At 36.7% G+C, this 19,208-nt stretch overlaps 2 protein-coding genes across 2 annotated transcripts; one reads left to right on the forward strand and one right to left on the reverse strand.

The window, feature by feature from the left end:
* The first annotated feature begins 10,491 nt into the window (after window positions 1-10,491).
* LOC113278469 lies at window positions 10,492-11,373 on the forward strand. The gene has a single exon (XM_026527298.1). The coding sequence runs from the start codon at window positions 10,526-10,528 to the stop codon at window positions 11,225-11,227; it is 702 nt and encodes a 233-aa protein (XP_026383083.1). The 5' UTR covers window positions 10,492-10,525; the 3' UTR covers window positions 11,228-11,373.
* Window positions 11,374-11,810: 437 nt separating this feature from the next.
* Window positions 11,811-18,524, reverse strand: LOC113280591 (GDSL esterase/lipase At4g10955-like). Its single transcript, XM_026529200.1, has 8 exons — window positions 18,189-18,524; window positions 17,937-18,068; window positions 16,350-16,816; window positions 15,703-15,708; window positions 14,377-14,410; window positions 13,058-13,069; window positions 12,802-12,812; window positions 11,811-12,196 (listed from the first exon to the last, which is right to left on the reverse strand). The coding sequence occupies exons 1-8, from the start codon at window positions 18,323-18,325 to the stop codon at window positions 11,811-11,813; spliced, it is 1,185 nt and encodes a 394-aa protein (XP_026384985.1). The 5' UTR covers window positions 18,326-18,524.
* Between the last annotated feature and the right edge of the window lie 684 nt (window positions 18,525-19,208).

The following is a 19,208-nucleotide window of genomic DNA, read 5'->3' on the forward strand; positions in this document are numbered from 1 at the left end:
CCATACCACCCACAAATTAGTGGGCAAGCCGAAATCTAAAACCGTGAGATTAAATCCATTCTTGAGATAACCGTAAACACTACACGGAAAGATTGGATTTATAGGCTTAATGATGCATTATGGACATATAGAATGGCGTACAAAACACCGATTGGTATGTCTCCATATCGGTTGGTTTATGGAAAAGCTTGTCATTGTAGGATCAGAATCTCGCGACAACAATATTTCAGCGAAATTATCAACAACACAATACAACAGCGTCGCAGAACAATTTCAGGAAGAATATAATAAATGACGTCAGCTAAGATCACGAGAAAGATGTGATAGTCCTGCGAAAATTAGAGAGCTTGAGAAATTAATATTTGTAAGGTTGTGAGAATGTCGCAGATCATACCCGAAAATAAAGGACAGATTAGCTGTCATCCACTATGTATTATCCTATAAATAGTCGTTCAAGTTGTAAAGAAAGAGAGAGATCTTTTTGAGTAAGAAACAAGCAAATAGGAGAGAGAAAGTCTAGAGCAGAGGTCATTCTTGATTTCTTTATCTTTTCTTGTAAGAACATTCAAAGATTGATCAATAAAATTAAGAGTGTAAACCTAAAAATGAGTTGATTAATAATGAAATCATATGAGGAGTGTAGTGTAGGATTTCCGGTTGAACTTGAACATAAGGCATATTGGGCGATAAAGATGTGCAACATGGATTATGAAAATGCGGGGAAACAAAGGAAGTTACAACTTAATGAGCTAGAGGAGATACACAATGATGCGTACGAGAGTTCTCGTATATACAAGGAAAAGACGAAACTTTTCCATGACAAGATGATTTCTAGAAAGAATTTTGTTGTGGGGAAAAAAGTTCTTTTATTTTATTCTCGTCTTAAACTATTTCCTGGTAAGCTAAGGTCCAGATGGATTGGACCATATGTTGTTACTAATGTTTATTCTCATGGCGCAGTTGAAATTTCTAGTCTTAGAGATGGAACAAATTTAAAGGTGAACGTCCATAGATTGAAGCCATATTATAAAAGCATTTCTTATGTGGATATGGATGTGCAAGAATTTCATGATTATCTCCCTCTGGAGGAGTAATTAAAAGAATGACCAAGTCGGGCCGAGGACATTAAACTAAACGCTAAATGGGAGGCAACCCATCGGTTTTGTATCTCTATCCATTTTTTTTTAATTTTATTAGTTTTGCATATCATATCTTTCATTCCCATCTTAGATTTTACAAGTCCAATATCTATAATGAAAGTTTTGACGAATTCTTGTCAGAAAATTCTGACTGCGCAGTTGTCACGAAAATAGCTCTCGAGACTTCATACGAAGTCCGATTTGAGTGGTTGACCCCAACTTTTAAAGAGAACAAACTCACATTTATTTTCCAAAAAGAAAATCTGAATTTGGAGTCTGTTAAGTTGGACCGATTTTCCTGGACATTTGAGTTTCGGTATTTTTCCAGAACTTTTTCAGATTGCATGTCAGTCAGTCCGGAGGCCATCAAAGTCAGACCATTTTTCGAAACACTGTGCCCTTTTGAAACGTTATATAAAAGACATAGTCGAACAAATTTAGTTTAGGATGTTTTTCCTAATTCCCTACCCATTTGTACAGGTTTTGAGTTTTTCAGGGCTGTTATGTCATAAATCAGAATTTTCGGTTTTGAACATTGAGGACAATGTTGAGTTTAAGTGTGGGGGAGCATTTAGTATCTACTATTTGCATATACACATAATAATAATACTCTTTGATTTCTTGCATTATTGAGACTTCATCTTTTGGAGGTAATTATGAGCTATTTAGGATGACACTCAGAACCTTTTTAAGGTTGAAATAGTTCTTACGGCTATAGATTGAGTTTCACTTTATCAATTCCACAATCCTTAAATATATACGTTCATAATTGGATGCGAAACTAAGCTATGATAGTCGTTTGAAAGAGTCATCCTCGAAATTAATCATTACTGAATCGCTTTCTTTTTAATTTTGCAGTTTATGTTTCTCTAAAGTGATTTGGTGGGATCCTAATACTGCCGTGGATGTTGTAGCAAGGTAATCATTGGTTGAGTATATAAAAGTCCCATAAGAAAATTGTCTTACACTCTTAAAGAGTAAATAGGGAACCAAAAAAAAAAAAAGATTATAAGGCTCCTCTTCATTTAACGACACTAATAAATGATAGGTCGGGAATCGCGGATAATCATAGTCGATGAAAACAAAAACCATATCATCATTATATAGCAAGTCAAAAAAAGACTATTTATGAGGTTCTTGACACTTGGATAGAAGTATGTGTGAAACGTTGTCCCTGTCTCCGTCGCCTAAGCAAGCGTGGAGTGCTGGATCCAAGGAAACTATCACATACTTGCTAAAAAGGAACATGCGCTTAGAGTATCTAATCATGTGGTCGAGTTAAATGGGTTCTTCTCTCAACTAGTGCGCTATAAATATATATCCTTTGACGACATTCATACAAGTATTGTGGGTAACATCTTTCACTTAAGTCGAAATTTGCACACTTCACTTTTCTTTTTCCATTTTCTTATCTATCCATGTGATTTCAGTATGCGAGTGTTTTGGAAAAAGTTGCAACAAGTACGATGACTATCTTAGTAGAGTTTTGCAATCAGGTTGAATGCCATATGTAAGTAATTACTTATGTGTGATGATTGGAATGTATGTGGGATGTCTGTAGCTAAAGAACATATGCAAGCTAACTATTCGGCTTTCTACTTTGTGTCTATCCTTAGCGGTTCTTCCAAGGCGAGAAATTGGAGTAGGTTTTGGGGTATACCTCTTGTAAGCCCTCACGAGACTATAACTCGTCCATTAGGGACACCTAGGGGTTTAAAGGCTTGTTATTCATGCTAAGAGTAACCGTATCCTCAACGAGATGGAGTTGTTGTATTTATGATTAGTTTTATTTAGTTTGCTCGAGGACTAGAAAAAGCTAAGTGTGGGGGAATTCGATAAGTGCATAATTCATATGATTTTAGTGTCCATTGCATACTTGTATAAGCTATTATTCTTGCATATTTTCGTATTATTACTATTATTTTATCTTATTTGCCTCTAATAGGTGAATCATCCAAAAAGGAGCTACAAAGTACTGAAAAGAGCTAAGAAGAGAAGTGGAAGAAGTGCGACGAAAAGAAACAAAACGCTTAAAATCAAGGGAAGGTCCAAATACCGATCTTAACTCATTCAAATTAAGGATTTCTCATCACCATCTTGAAGATAATTTAAATATAAAAATAATTCAAAAAGAATGAGGTCATTCCGAGTTCGGATGAAGAAGTTGTGGCCAAAAAAGTTTTACTGAAAACCGAAGATAGTGCAGTCCGCGAACCGGGTTTGCGGACGGGGTTCGCAGACTTATTTCCGAAAATTTCTGCTGGATTTTGAATTTTGCGGACTAGGTTCGCGCACTTAGCAAATGGGAAACGTGTATTTACTCCTTGGAAGGCTTAAGGGCACGTTTGGGAACGTTAATTCGTTATTTTGGGTCGGGTTCTTGAACCGAACCCAATACGTGAACGCCAAGCAATGTAAAACATATAAAAAAGTATTAGGTTATGTGAAATCATATCATATCATTAGGTCACGAAATTTTTAGGGTTTGGAGAGAAGAAACATCACACGAAGCGATTATCAATCGTAACGTTATCTCTTACTTTTCTCATATGTATATCATGGATGTTTCTACATCCATGAGTAGCTAAACACCTATTAATTGAGGATGAATTCTAAGTTGTAAACAAGATTTGATTTATTATATTAATCTACTTTGAAGTTCTTCATATGATTATCTTTTGTTTATACTATTTGAATATTTATGATTGATTGATAGATTGTTTAGGTGGCCAACTGGATTGATTTGTTGATTCAATATATTGCTAGTATTGAGTTAGGAGATAAGTAATCGTCGAATAACTTGTACACAAGTATAGAACACAAAACCTTGCAGAGGGATTCTGTGGAGCGATTGTGTGTATGAACAACACTAAAAAGTGGACCTTGATCTAAGAGTCTAACTAGTAGGATCAACCTATAAATTTACAAAAGATAAAGCATTTGATTGGATTAAACCTTGAGTGATATACTACTTGGTGGTTCGTTGAATAGAATCTGGTAGGCGAGAACTTCCGTATCCAGTGATATAAGGGATTTAGGAGATAGCACCGATCTAGCTGTTATTTTACGGTTGGTGATAATCTATGATTAACGACGAGTAAGCAATTATAATAACTCATTGACGGTTTATATACGAAGAAGGATTCCTCGATCATATCTCTCTCTATTGATTACAATACAATTTTATTTGCTTTGATTATTTATTTTGTTCATAATCTAAAACAAACCCCCCCTCCCCCCTTGTGACACTTTGACAACTAAAACTCATTGCTCTTCGTGGGAACAATCCTTACTTCCATTATATTACCAGTTAATTATGTGGAAATAAGGTTATTAATTTGATTGCACTTACGACACGCATCAACTTCCAACACAATCAAGTTGCGTTGGGGTGAACAAAGTCTTGCTGGGAGATCATTCCTTTTCACTTACGACATCATCATGGATACTGCTTTCTCCATAGTCATGGAACTTTCTGGGAGATCATTCCTTTTCACACTCAAACCATCATTGACTTTCTTTGGTATCCACTTTTAAGTGCGTTTAGGAACGACCGAAACCTTCTTCCCATTACTCTCTTCGAGATTTTCCGGAAGAGAATTGGATTGACTATTATTTTGCAAGTTAGTCTTTCTCCAATTGGGAGCATCAGATCTTGTCTTCGTCTTTACGAAGTTATCCTTTTGATAACCATTACGATTGTGAAAAGGCTTCGTATGACGTTTATAGGCAAATCTAGGATTATCACAACACTGATTCCTTTGCCTAAAGGTTGGACGTTTACAACCCGTAATGTCAAGAGTGATAGCCTTAACATATGATCCCGGTTTAACAACTTATTTTGACACCCAAACAAGAATATCATGAAGTTTTTCATTCCTTATACGAAAACGACATCTCCTTTCCAGGTGACCTTTGTTTCCACAATAATGACAAATATAAGGAACGTTCTTACCCGGATTCGTGTGTGCTGGTTTTAGAGGTTGATATACTTTGCTCTTTTGAATTTTAACTGCCGGAGAAGGTATTTCACTTTTGCCATCAGTGGAAACCTTTTGTTGAGAATAATCACTAGCCTTGAAAATTTTTACCTCTTTGCTAGTAATTGGAGCATATATTCCCTTATAGCCCAATCCTCGTGTGTCACGATGATTTTTACTTGCTCCTAGCATAGTGGTTAATTTGCTTGAACTAGTATTGAACTTTTTCAAGTCATCTTCCAACATCTTGATTTTATCAAGAGTAGCAGCTAAATCATCCTCAAGGCGTTTTTCTCGAGCGCTTTCTCTGTCGTCAAAACTTGTTTGCTGGGAGTTAAACCTTGCTTCAGACTCTGCAAATTTCTCTTCCAACAAAAATTACTTTTGATAAAAATTATCACATTCAAGTGACTTCATACGTAGGTTTTCCTCAGAATCCTTGAGGATCGATTCGCAAGAACGATTCGAAAAATAAACACTTGCGTAACATATTATCGATTTCTTGTTTTCTCGACAGAGAGCAATCAGAAGAGGTGAGACATGATAAGTTGTAATCTTCTTCATTTTCCATGAATCCAAAAACTTAACATACTCTGAGACTTCCTCATCAACATCTCTATCAATATCTGAATCACCCTCATCAGAAAGTTCATCCAACTGTTCTTCTAGGAGAGTTTCCCAATCAACAGTTTTTACATCAAGAGAATGTTTAGATATTGACTTAGATGTGACAGTTCTCTAAGGTGAATCCAAGCTTTTAGAATCATCTGGTAATTTATGAACTGGTACGTTATTAGAGATAGACTCGTCCATAATCATATCGCTACAAACACAGACTTATAAGGTCTTTAACGTGTTTGCCTGCTCTGATACCAATTGAAAAAGAGGGGGTCTAACAACACCACCCAATATTTCGCTTAGCAATCTGTATGGACAAACTTCAATATACTTTTTATGAGAATCAACTAGACAGTTAGACTCAATCAATAAAAAGATATATCAAAGAGTTTATATCGCAATCTCTCGATTTGATCTTTATTCAAGCAAATGGAAATCTGCGAGTCTTTATCAAAGAGAGATAACTTGGACGGTACCAAAGAACAATGTCCAAGGATCAATCAATATCAATCAACAACCAAAGGTTGGATTTCCAATTCATGATCTTTACGCACAACCTGTATTATTTCAATTATATAAAATATAATGCGGAAAAGAAATAACACAGACACCAGAAGTTTTGTTAACGAGGAAACCGCAAATGCAGAAAAACCCCGGGACCTAGTCCAGATTGAATACACACTGTATTAAGCCGCTACAGACACTAGCCTACTCCAAGCAAACTTCGGACTGGACTATAGTTGAACCCAAATCATTCTCCCACCGATTCAAGGTACAGTTGTACTCCTACGCCTCTGATCCCAGCAGGATACTGCGCACTTGATTCCCTTAGCTGATCTCACCCACAACTAAGAGTTGCTGCAACCCAAAATCGCAGACTTGATAATAAACAAATCTGTCTCACACATAAAAGTCTATCAAAGGATAAATCTGTCTCCCACAGAAAAACCCTAGGTGTTATTCCGTCTTAAGATATAAAATCAAGGTGAACAGGAACCAATTGATAATCCAGTCTTATATTCCCGAAGAACAGCCTAGATTAATCAATCACCTCTCAACAATCCTTCTTGACTACACAAGCGGCTTGTCGAGGAATCACAAACAGTGAGACGAAGATGTTTGTGACTTCTTTATCTTTCCTATCGGAGAACTCTCACGATCTCAATCCAATCAAAGATTGTACCCGTACGATAGAAGATGCAAGATCAGATCACACAACTACGATAAAAGTAGTATCGGTCTAGCTTCATAATCCCAATGAAGTCTTTAAGTCGTTAACCTGGTTTTAGAGAAGAAAACCAAAGATTAAAGGAGAATCGACTCTAGCGAGCGCACTAGTATCACACAGACGTGTGGGGATTAGTTTTGCACAATGCTAGATGTCTCTTTTATAGCCTTCAAATCAGGGTTTTGCCTTAGTTACAAAGCAATCCATATTCACCGTTAGATGAAAACCTTATTTAGATTCAAGCTAATATTTCTCAACCGTTAGATAGAAAACTTAGCTTGTCACACACACTTGGGTAGACGTTTACTGGGTTTGTGAAAACCATGCCCAAACATGTATGTATGTTGGTTCAACATAGTAACCCAAAAGGTTAACCATATGAGCAATTCATATTAACCTAGTTATTCTTCACCATAACTAGTTCAATTGACTCAAATGAACTAGTTAGAGAGTTATTCAATTGCTATGGGATCATATATAACTACACAAGACACAATTGAAACAAAGATGATTCGATTCGATAAATCGTCTCATGAACTTTATATCCACGGTTTGCATAAAGCATTCCTTAGTAATTTAAGTTTCATGTTCAGAGCACATATTTAGATCATAACCACTTAAGCTCACAAACAAGTTCGCGAACTTAAGGCAACTGGCAGAGTTTTCCAAACTCAGCAAAAATCTCGGCAAAGAGACTTCTGCCAGTTCGCGGACTAAACACGCAAACGAGTTTTTGGAAAATCCCAGCAGAAATTCTCGGCAAGAGAACTTCTGTCAGTTCGCAAGCTGAGTTCACAAACTGAGTTCGCGGACTTGGCAAAGACAATTCCTCTGGTTTCTCTCAATCAACAAAGTTTGAAAACTTCGGATTAAGGAATACATGGTTATGTAATCTAAACTCTCATTCCAATCATTGAGATATTCTTAGAGGACGTTATATAACCGTTATTCACAGACCGTTTCACGTCAGAGCAATTCTCAAAGTAATTGAAACTTTTCATGACTTTCGCCACTAGGTGAAGATAAACTTGATCAAAATGAAACGCTTTACCAACACACGATTTCGAGAAAAATATAAGTAGTGAATATTCAGCTGGAAATGTCAAATGTGTATGATCCAGTCTATATAACATACGACTTTTTGTCTCATAAGAAGTAGGATATAGATAAACTTTTGAGTGATAGATAAGTTCAAGTATCCACATACCTTTTTGTTGATGAAGTTCCACAGTTCCTTGTGTAGATCTTCGTCGTTGTATGATGAAATTCCATGAAGTCCTTGAGATCAACTACACTTTTCTATCCTAGTCCGAGACTTAGCTATAATAGACTAGAAATCAAGACTCATAGTTTTGATCACTAACATTGACAAACATGCTTGATATATCAACGCATGCGAGGTCGACCGATCTATGATCTAACATAATTTTCAAGTAATTGAAACTTAATATGACTTTCATCACTAGTAAAGATGAACTTGGCCAAAGAGAAAGCTTACTAACACATATTTCGAGAAATAGATAAGCGAGATAAACTCGGCTCGAAATAGCAAATGTGTATAATCATAGTCTATATAGCAATACGACTTTTGTCTCAAGATAGGAGATAGAGTAGATAGACTTTTAAGTGATAGATAAGTTCAAGTCTCCACATAACTTTTAGTCGATGAAGTTCCACCAGTTCCTTGAGTAGTTCTTCGTCTTTGTATGATGATCTCCATGGAGTCCTGAGCTCAACTATACTTTATATCCTAGTCCTAGACTTAGGTATAAGTAGACTAGAAATCAAGACTTATAGTTTTGATCATTAACATTGACAAACATGTGTGGCGTAAGTATCCGTGGCTGGATTTCTTTTGTTAGATGGTTATGCCATTTATTCTAACTTGCATTTCCGTGTTTTCTTTTCCTTCAATGGAACGAGTTTCAATCCATCATATTTATTTCTTCATGTGCAACTAAGTTCTCCATTTGTTATGCCAAAATCATTGGAAATGGTTACAAGGCCTCCTCTTGTTATTTTGAGAGGGCAGAAATATTACATCTGTTAAGGAGGAAGTAAATGAATTTTAGGAATTCAATCACTTTCTTTAGAGTGCAACATCTGACTCAAGAATAATAACAAAACCTGCTACAGGAATTTGGAACTCATCATGGGCTCATACGACGTGGATGTTGAGGCAGACGCAGAGTTTAGTATTTCCGTTCATCTATTTTGTAACTAGACTTGAGAATGGGAAGTCTAGTCTTGAGGTAAAATTTTGAATTGGTATGTACCTGCTTAGGAATTGCTTAGGCGTTTCTCTATAAATGTCGCTTTCCATTTTGAACATTACATATCAAATACTAGCTCAGGTAACAATCTTTTCTTTAAATTCTTTTTCTTCTATATTGATTACTTGTTATCTTAGCTCAAATAGAAGAGCACATGGTTTTCAACCATGTAGATGTGCGGTTCGACTCCCACAGATGTTATTCTTATTTGAGTAGGCTAAAATGTTACATGATCCCGTCGTCATATATATCATTTTTGGTCACGTAATGATCTGGCAGTCACGTAGTGTATCGAGTGTTCTATTATTCAGATTTACATAACGAGCCTTTGCCAAGAAATTAAGGGTAGTAATTTTATGTTTTTGTATGGTTGAAATGTCTTAGCTAATAATTAGTTAATCATCACTAATTTGCCTACATGTTTTATTGTATAACAACAAAAGTGTTAAAATCATGATACATGCAGGAAGACAAAGCAGGAAATACACGACGGATCAACTGAAGTAGAGAAGAGGAGGCTGCTCGAGCAAAAATGTCATTAAGCATTTGTAACTATGTATGTAAACCCTGTCTTTGAGCTCCACCATTATCAGCAGGCTAATATTGTCCAACTCAAAAATAAACGACGGGACGAGGCGAAGCCGAGCCAAACCAAATCAAAAATACTAAGGAACGGGGCGAGGCGAAGCCGAGCCACACCCAATCACAAATTTAACACAAAATCAAAAATACAAGACAGCGATGTGGCCCCCATATTATATGGTTAAAAAAAAGATGCCCGGTGCGTAGCATGGGCCAAAATCTAGTTCAGTAGAAAAATTAAAACAGTATAGCTTTACTAATGATCTTCTCGAAGATATGGCTGATTAATTTAATACTAGATTTTTTTTACCATAGGATTCTTAAAATGATCATCTTTAAATTTATTAAAGAGGCCCCTCGGATTTTCCAAAAATACACAGATTTAGTAACCAAATTTAGCCAACTCTTTAATGGTTCCTATACTTGGTATAGCATATAAATGAAATCTAATCTCATTAAATGTTGCACGCCACACTAACAAATGCATGTATCTGAAATGTACCTCCTATACGTACCGATGTTTATATACCTGTAGAACTTCCCCAGTTGAGTTCAAACTTCTGTCGTCAAAGAATCATACAGTTGCTCCATCTCCATCGTCATACTCACAACTGTAGTTGTGCAATGGCTACCTTAATACCCACAGCAGACCTCCTTCTTTTTCACACAGGCGAACGCAGATTATTCAACAGACTTGTGGGACAAATGAAAATGAATTCTTTCTTGGCAAAAATTGTGATTGCATTCTGGTTGGTACTTGAGGAAATGGGGTATTTCGACCTCATTCAAGCAATATCTACTAAATGTGATTCTGTCGTAAAACAGAAATTCAACGAGACGGCTTCGTTTATCAATTACCTGGTTCCAAATCCTGGTGCAGAACCAATTGATACCAGCGACAGGCCATTTTTAGCAGGACTAATTGAAATACCTTTCAGTCGTGTAGATCTGTACAACTGCAGGTATCAACTACTAGAGCGGCTGAATCATATAATGCAGACCGTTTGTAATGTTATTTTCACCGAGAACGAAGCTAACAAAGTGGAGGAGGCACCTAGCAGTTCTAAGCAAACACAAAATCTTCAATCCAACTTGAACCCATTGGCTAAACCATTTTCAGTGCCAGAGCCTTCAACTCCCACAGATCAGAGGTCAATGTTCCTTACCTTCTCAAATGGATTTCCCTGTTCCCGCGAGGAAATTTTCAGTTTCTTCACATCAAAGCTCGGGCCAGTTGTGGAATCCGTTATGCTTGAGCGCGCGGTGCAAGATGCCCCTCAATATGCAAGAATTGTGTTCACAAATGAATCAGTCATTTCACAAATACTTAATGGTGAGAACAAGGTCAAGTTCATGGTCAACGGTAAGCACCTGTGGGCTAGACTTTATAAGCCGAAGAAAAATTAACAAAAGCTATCAGGATGAACCTAGATGCCGTGTGCAGCTGTTGCGCACTATGATTCTCTTCTTGATTGCATTACAAAAGGAGGTGTTCTAGCCGTTACTGGCATTCCATTTTCTGAATCACTAGAATAGCCTTCCTTGATTTTTTTTTTCTTCAAATTATATGGATCAAATGATTTGCAGAAACAAAAAAGAAATGAACAAAGTTTTCCCCGTTTTACCAGATTGACCAAAATGATTAAGAAATCCCCAATACAAATTCTGAAAAGCACAGAAGCTCAAGAACGGTAAAAATAACTGCGTATTTATCACTTGAACACACTCGTCATTTAAGGACTCTCTGTGGACATACCACTCCACACCACACTACACACACAGAGTAAATTTCTTTATAACAAATTACATGAGTTTTTTTTCCCCACATATGCAGTTTACAGTAGTTGCAAGGTTTTGTGGAATGGGTGGGCGAGTCACCAATGGGCACATTCAGGGTGCAAAATGGGCTAAAACGGCTAAAATTCGGTTAGCTAAAACTGGGCTTGAGAGCCAGCTGGGATGGGTATGCAGCGGCACACCCATACATACTTCAAGCTGGCTCCGACCCTGTTTGCGAAGTAGATGGGGACAGACGAAACACGAAACCATTGTGAGCCTTCCATCGAGGTGGTGCCTGCACCGGTAGTGAGTATAAAAACTCGAGCTTCCTATCTATGAGCTTACTGTTTTTGAGAACCAGCTGAAGCTCCAGATCGTCTTTCCACCACTGCTCCAACCCATGAGCCTCAGAAATTTTTTGCTTTCCTTTTGACACCACATAAATCTTTGCAGCTGCTACTTTTGCCCGAGTTGAGTCTGCATTCTCCTTCCCCGCAGAATTACTTGCGCCGTTATCTTTCATTTCAGGATCAGTATAATAACAACAAACATAATCATTGTTATTGACATACACACGAGGAACCCATTTCATGATATCTGCACAAACTTTCCCCCCATCTGTACCAATACTTACAGACTGATTAATGGCAACTGCAAGATGAAACTTAGCTTATATAAAGACAACTCTCTTTATTGATGTTTAGAAAATCTCTCAAAACTAAACACAAGCTCTAATCTTGCTCATATGATCAACCACAACTTTGGTGATCATATATATATAGAACTATGAATTCCTTTTCCTATTCCTATTACCTTATTACATGTCTTTCCTTTTCTTAGAACTAGATGACTTCTAATTCCCTTAGGATTACATCAATTTCCTAATCTTGTCCTAACCAGCTTGTTAATGACTTCTATGTTGAAGTTTAACCAACATTCTCCCTGTTAAGCTTCAACCTTACCCGTGACATATCTTGTACTCCAATCAGTTGTCTCATTTCTTCAAACTTGATCCGAGCTAATGCCTTTGTCAATATATCTGCTTTCTGCTCAGTTCCAGGTATGTGTTCTACGTTAATGACCTCCTTCTCGATGCATTCTCGTATGAAATGATACCTTTTGTGAATGTGTTTCGTCTTCCCATGAAACACTGGATTTTTAGTGAGTGAAATTGCAGACTTATTATCAATCTTGATGAGAACTTTTCCAGGTTCTCTTCCTTTGATTTCACCCAACAGTTCTTGAAGCCATATTGATTGTTTAGCTTCTTCTGTTGCAGCCATAAACTCAGCTTCACAGGATGACAGAGCTATTGTGTCTTGCTTCTGTGAACACCATGTAATAGGTGCTTCTCCTAGATAAAATATATGACCAGTTGTAACTTTTCCATCATCTTGGTCAATATTATGACTGCTGTCACTAAACCCAACAATTCCTTTTGATCCTCCTCGACCATACTTCAATCCACGGCTGATTGTTCCTCTTAGATATCTCAATATCTGCTTTATTACATCACCATGAGACTTGCGTGGACTCTGCATATAACGTCTTGCTACTCCCACAGAGAAAGCCAAATCTGGTCTTGTGTGTAATAAGTATCTAAGGCATCCAACATTTCTTCTATAACTTGTTGGATCAATCTATGCTTCTTCTCGTGCCTTTGAAACTTTAAGTCCAAACTCCATTGGTATCTTCGTTGGATTACAAGTTTCAAGTCTTGCTTCTTTCAGAATTTTCCTTTCATAAGCGTCTTGTTTAATCTGAATCCCATCTACTCCTTGATGGACTTCTATGCCAAGGTAATAAGTGAGTTTTCCGAGGTCTGACATCTCAAACTTTGATGACATTTCTCTCTTGAACTCATTGATCACCTTAAGGGAGTTGCCAGTCAAAAATAGATCATCTACATAGACTGCAATCACAAGAAGCGTTCCCTTTTCTTCTCTTCTGTATACTGATGTTTCTTTAGAGCACTTAACAAATCTGATTTCTATTAAGATTTGATCTAACTTTATATTCCAGGCTCGAGGAGCTTGTCTTAGACCATATAGATCTTTTGATAACTTATAAACCTTATGCTCTTGTCCTTTTACTTCAAAACCTTCTGGTTGTTCAACATACACATCTTCTCGCAATTCACCATGTAAGAATGTTGTCTTAACGTCTAAGTGGTGAATTTCCCATGAGTTTGATGCTGCTTCTGCTATTAAGAGACGAATTGTCTCTAGTCTAGCAACTGGTGCGAAAACTTCATCAAAGTCTATGCCTGATTCTTGAACGTATCCCTTACCTACAAGTCTTGCCTTATATTTGTTAGTAGTTCCATCAACATTTCTTTTAACCTTGAAGATCCACTTAAGACCAATCACTTTTACCCCACCTGGCTTATCAACTAGAAACCAAGTCTTGTTTCTGTTGATTGAAATAATTTCTTCTCTACATGCTTGTGTCCATTTAGTCGAGACCTTTGCTTCCTGAAAATTCCTTGGTTCATCATTAACAGAAAGTAGCATAATCTCACATTCTTCTGCAGCTTGAAGAACATAATCCTTCAGATATTGTGGTTTTTGTATCTGTCTTGTTGATTTTCGCAGTGGAATGGGTTGAGTTATTTCATCGATCTCTTCTTCTTCTTCTTCTTCTTCTTCTACTTCTTCGTTATTCTCAGTGTTTTCATTATTCTCTTCTTCTTATTGATTAAATCATTGTTTCCATTGATATTGATGATTATGGGTCCTTCGCCTTCATCAATTACTTGACCCCATCTCATGTGAAACATTCCTGGATCCCTACTTGGTCCATCATTAGTTTCTTTCCAGTTCCAATGTGCTGTCTCATCAAACACCATGTCGCGACTTACTAACACTCTGAATGTCGTTGCTTCTGGAAAACCTTGACGCGTTTGTTTCCCAACTAAACATGATTCACAGATCCTTGATTCATCGTTTATCTGTGGTATCCCTCGAACCATCTTGTTCTGAGACATAGTTTTTAAGGTTCTGAAACTTATGTGTCCTAACCTTGCGTGCCACTTCCATGTCTGATCTTCCAGTCTCATATTCAGACACAATGGCCTTCCAATCATGAGACTTATCTTGTAGAGTCTATTCTGTGAGCGTGAGACTCTAACTAAAAGTCTTCCACTTGGGTCATGAACTGTTAGATAATCTTGTCGCATTCTAACATCACATCCAACTTCTGTAGCTTGTCCTAAACTTAGAATGTTGTTTTGGAAGTTTGGGATGAAGTAGATGTTTGTGACAAGCTTCTGTTCTCCGGTCTTGCTCTGAAATAGAATTGATCCTTTCCCTTCAATTTCTACAGAAGATCCATCCCCAAACTTCACTTGTCCTTTGATTTTCTCATTGAGTTCAGAAAAGTAGTGTCTCTTACCAGTCATGTGATTGCTGGCTCCATTATCTAAATACCAGATTCCTTCTTCTCCATCCTTTGATTCGTAGTTCTTTGGTATTAGTTTCCCTTCGTTTAAGAATACAACTTCGTGCATGAAAAGAGCTGTATCTGCTTCCCTTGTTTCATTCTTGTTTGCTTCTTCCATCTTTTGTATTCTTTCAGGCATACAGAGGAGAAGTGTCATGGTTTATCACATCTGTAACAAATAATGTTTGATCTATCCTTCTTTTCTTTCCCTTGGTTTTGATCATTCTGACTTGTTGTTCTATCTTGTGAGTTAAACCTTCCTCCCCTTCCTTGACCTCTGTTTACTCTACCACCTCTTCCACGACCTCTTCCTCTTGTCGCAGAGTTTTGTTGGTAAGAGTTTGTGTACAAGAGTTTTCCTTGAGTTTCTCCATTGTTTTCTTCATCAAGGATTCTCTCTTCATATGCTTTCAATCTTCCAATTATATCTTCATAGCTAGTCTTCTTTAAATCTAAGACTTGTTCGAGAGAATCTATGATATGAATATACTTGGATCTTGGTAAACTATTGAGAAACTTCTTTACCATTTTATCTTCATCAATTGATTGTCCAAGTGACGCAGATTTTGAGGCTATCTCTGATAGCTTTCCTGCAAAGCTATCAATAGTATCAGTGTCTTTCATCTTCACTCTTTCAAATTCAGACATTAAGGTTTGCAGACGGGCTTCTTTAACTCGATCAGCTCCGAGATTACGTGCCTTTATTGCATCCCAAATTTTCTTTGAAGTTTCCTGTTCACCAACTTGTAGAACAAGACATTCTGGTATTGCTTGAAAGAGTAATCCAACGACAACATTGTTTTTGTCTGGGTCCAATGTATCAGGATCAATTGTTTCCCAAACTTTGTATATTTTCATCAGTACCTTCATTCTCATGGCCCATACTGTGTAGTTTGAGGATTGGAACTTGTATTGATGGTGGCGTGAACTGTTTTGCATCTACAATGATGGTTTCGTTTTCCATGGCTCAGAAACAAGCTCTGATACCAATTAATGGCAACTGCAAGATGAAACTTAGCTTATATAAAGACAACTCTCTTTATTGATGTTTAGAAAATCTCTCAAAACTAAACACAAGCTCTAATCTTGCTCATATGATCAACCACAACTTTGATGATCATATATATAGAACTATGAATTCCTTTTCCTAGTCCTATTATCTTATTACATGTCTTTCCTTTTCTTAGAACTAGATGACTTCTAATTCCCTTAGGATTACATCAATTTCCTAATCTTGTCCTAACCAGCTTGTCAGTGACTTTTGTGTTGAAATTTAACCAACACTGATAATATGTTTGACTGTTCTTACCGCCACTAAACGGAAACATCCATTTGAATGATTTCCAAACAAATCCAGCCTTCACTATAATTTTTCTCAAGGTCATAGCAAGAGAAACTGATGGTGGATTAAACAAATACGTGTCGACAGAAACACCTTGTTTTACTAATAATGCTTTACCCACTTGAAATCCAAAACCCGCACCCAATGAATGACCTGCAAAGCATACGTTACAACTACCAAATAGATCCACAGACGATTTCAACACATCTAAAGCACGACTAAATCTTACAGATCCTTCCAAACTTTCCCATGCTAGCAACCGAAGATCATCTATGATATCTCGCAATATTGTTGGACGTTTTAGTAATGTCCCTCTGAGTGCTAAAACAACTCTTGGTGCACCACTTGGTTTCGTTGCTGCGAAACCATCCCATTCTAGTACTGCGCCAAAAATAGACCCATCTCTTTCATCAATTAGTGTCTGTGATAACTTACAACACGTTTGTTTTTTCATCTATATAGGTAGAGTGTTCTATATAGAGGTTTTTACCTCTATATCTATATAAATATCACTATATAATCTCTCTTAAAATCATGTTTGTTTGACCACTATCTAACAACTCTATATTGTGTATCCAATTTTATATATTTCTCATTTTACCTTTATAATATTCAAAAAATCCATGAATATCCATTACAACCAAAGATGTTCAAAAATTCCAAAAGGAAAAAAATGTATTAGAAAATACAATCAAAGATGTTCACTTTTTCTGAAACGGAGCGAAAGTATAACTTTTTTCTGAAACGGGGTAAAAATATCACTTTTTCTGAAACAGATCAAAAATATCACTTTATCTGAAACGGGCGAAAGTATCACTTTATCTGAAACGGGCGAAAGTATCACTTTTTCTGAAACGGAAAAAAAAAATCACCTTTTCTGAAACAGGGCAAAAATCACTTTTTCTGAAACGGGGCAAAAACATAAACAGGACGAAAATATCACTTTTTCTGAAACGGGGCAAAAATTTCACTTTTTCTGAAACAGGGCAAAAATATCACTTTTTCTGAAACATGGAAAAAATCACTTTTTCTGAAACGGAGCAAAAATATCACTTTTTCTGAAACGGCGCGAAAGTATCACTTTTTCTGAAGCATGCGAAAGTATCACTTTTTCTGAAACGGGGCGAAAATATCACTTTTTCTGAAACGGCGTGAAAGTATCACTTTTTCTGAAACGGGGGAAGTATCACTTTTTCTGAAACGGGGCTAAAGTGTCACTTTTTCTGCAACGGAGCAAAATATCACTTTTTTCTGAAACAGCGCGAAAATATCCCTTTTTCTGAAACGGGCGAAAGTATCACTTTTCTTGAAACATGTAAAATTTTAGATTTTAAATTAAGGAATTATTTTTTGACATTATAAATTTGTTCGAGGATATATTAGTCATTTGAAGGTTTAATAAAGGTAGAGGCTCAAAAATAGCACCTCATTGGTGCTATTTGATTTCCTCTATATAGATAGAGATTTGCCTCTATCTTTGTAGAGGTAGTGGAAAAAACAAACACCAAATAAATATGACCCACCACTATATAGAGGCTAATAGACATGATGTTATACTTAAAGGGTTTCCACCAGTTTGGTGCCAGAGCTGTTTCCGGTGTTCTATTCTCTTGTCTATCTAGTTCGAGTAGATATACTGCTTGTACAAAACATGCCAATACAGATCTTTTGTGATTCTCTGTCTTCCTGTACAAAGATTAAATAACTTTATTAAGAAGATGAAAAAGAAAAATTGTCGGAATTCTCGGCAGGTTTTCATTTAAGTCAACTAATTAATGTATAGCTAGATAGATTTAATTAAATTACCATCTAGAACTGATGAAGATATCTCTCCAACTAGGACGAGGAAGATTTGTTGGTCCAGAAACATGGAAAGCATAAGGATGATGATTTTCTTCTGATATTGACGATGACGAAATCTTATCGACGACCATTTTTGCCATTTGAAAGCACCACCACCTTCACCAAAGTGTAAGCTAACTAAAACAAATACTGTATTTTTTTTTTGCTTTCTGAAGCAATTAAAACGGTTTTTTTTCTTCTTTATTTTGAAGCGATTAATTAAAACAGATTTGTTTTCCTTTTTCTGAAGCGATTAAAGCAAATATCGAAGGTAGACAAATATTTCGACTCTCTCTCTCCTTTTTGCGTTGAATGTACTTGATTCCAGTGGGTTTGGAAGATGAAGTGTTTCATTTATAGTCCAAAGACCTTCTAGAATATTTCTAGAATATCTATTTATTTATTTTTTGCTCGGTTTTTTCTAGAATATCTATTACAAGCTAGCAGAAAAACGATCATGATCATGATCCGCGTCACGGCCAACAAACGCGTTATACAATAAATACTCCGAAGATAAGTACTCCTCTTCTATATTCTTTTCGGGGAAGGGCGAAAGAGATCCCGAATAGAGCCCCTATCCCATTAATAAACGGGTTTTATGTTAACTGTCTCATTGGTTTAGGGCAGTTTGCTAATCTGCACCATGAAAAAAAGAAAAGAAAAAAAAGTTCTTTACTCTTAAAACCCACTAAAGACTCCGTTAATAACGCTGGGATGACGTAATGTGATACATGTTGTGAAGATATGGTGACTGATCCACCACCTTCTCACATGATTTAATTTTATGGCGTCAACGGGTTTAAGAGGAGTTACATATGAATGGGTCGGAGAATTTGATTAGGAAAATGCCGTCAACACCATTGTAGTTGTATTTTATTGTAGGTGTATTTTACTCCATGCAAATTGTATTAATGGTATGAATGCCATGGCATCACATGTGTGTCTCACTCGCACTCGCATTCTCATTGAACATACGGAGAGGGG

The sequence above is a fragment of the Papaver somniferum genome, chromosome 5 (genome assembly GCF_003573695.1).
Source record: "Papaver somniferum cultivar HN1 chromosome 5, ASM357369v1, whole genome shotgun sequence".
Lineage (NCBI taxonomy): Eukaryota > Viridiplantae > Streptophyta > Magnoliopsida > Ranunculales > Papaveraceae > Papaver > Papaver somniferum.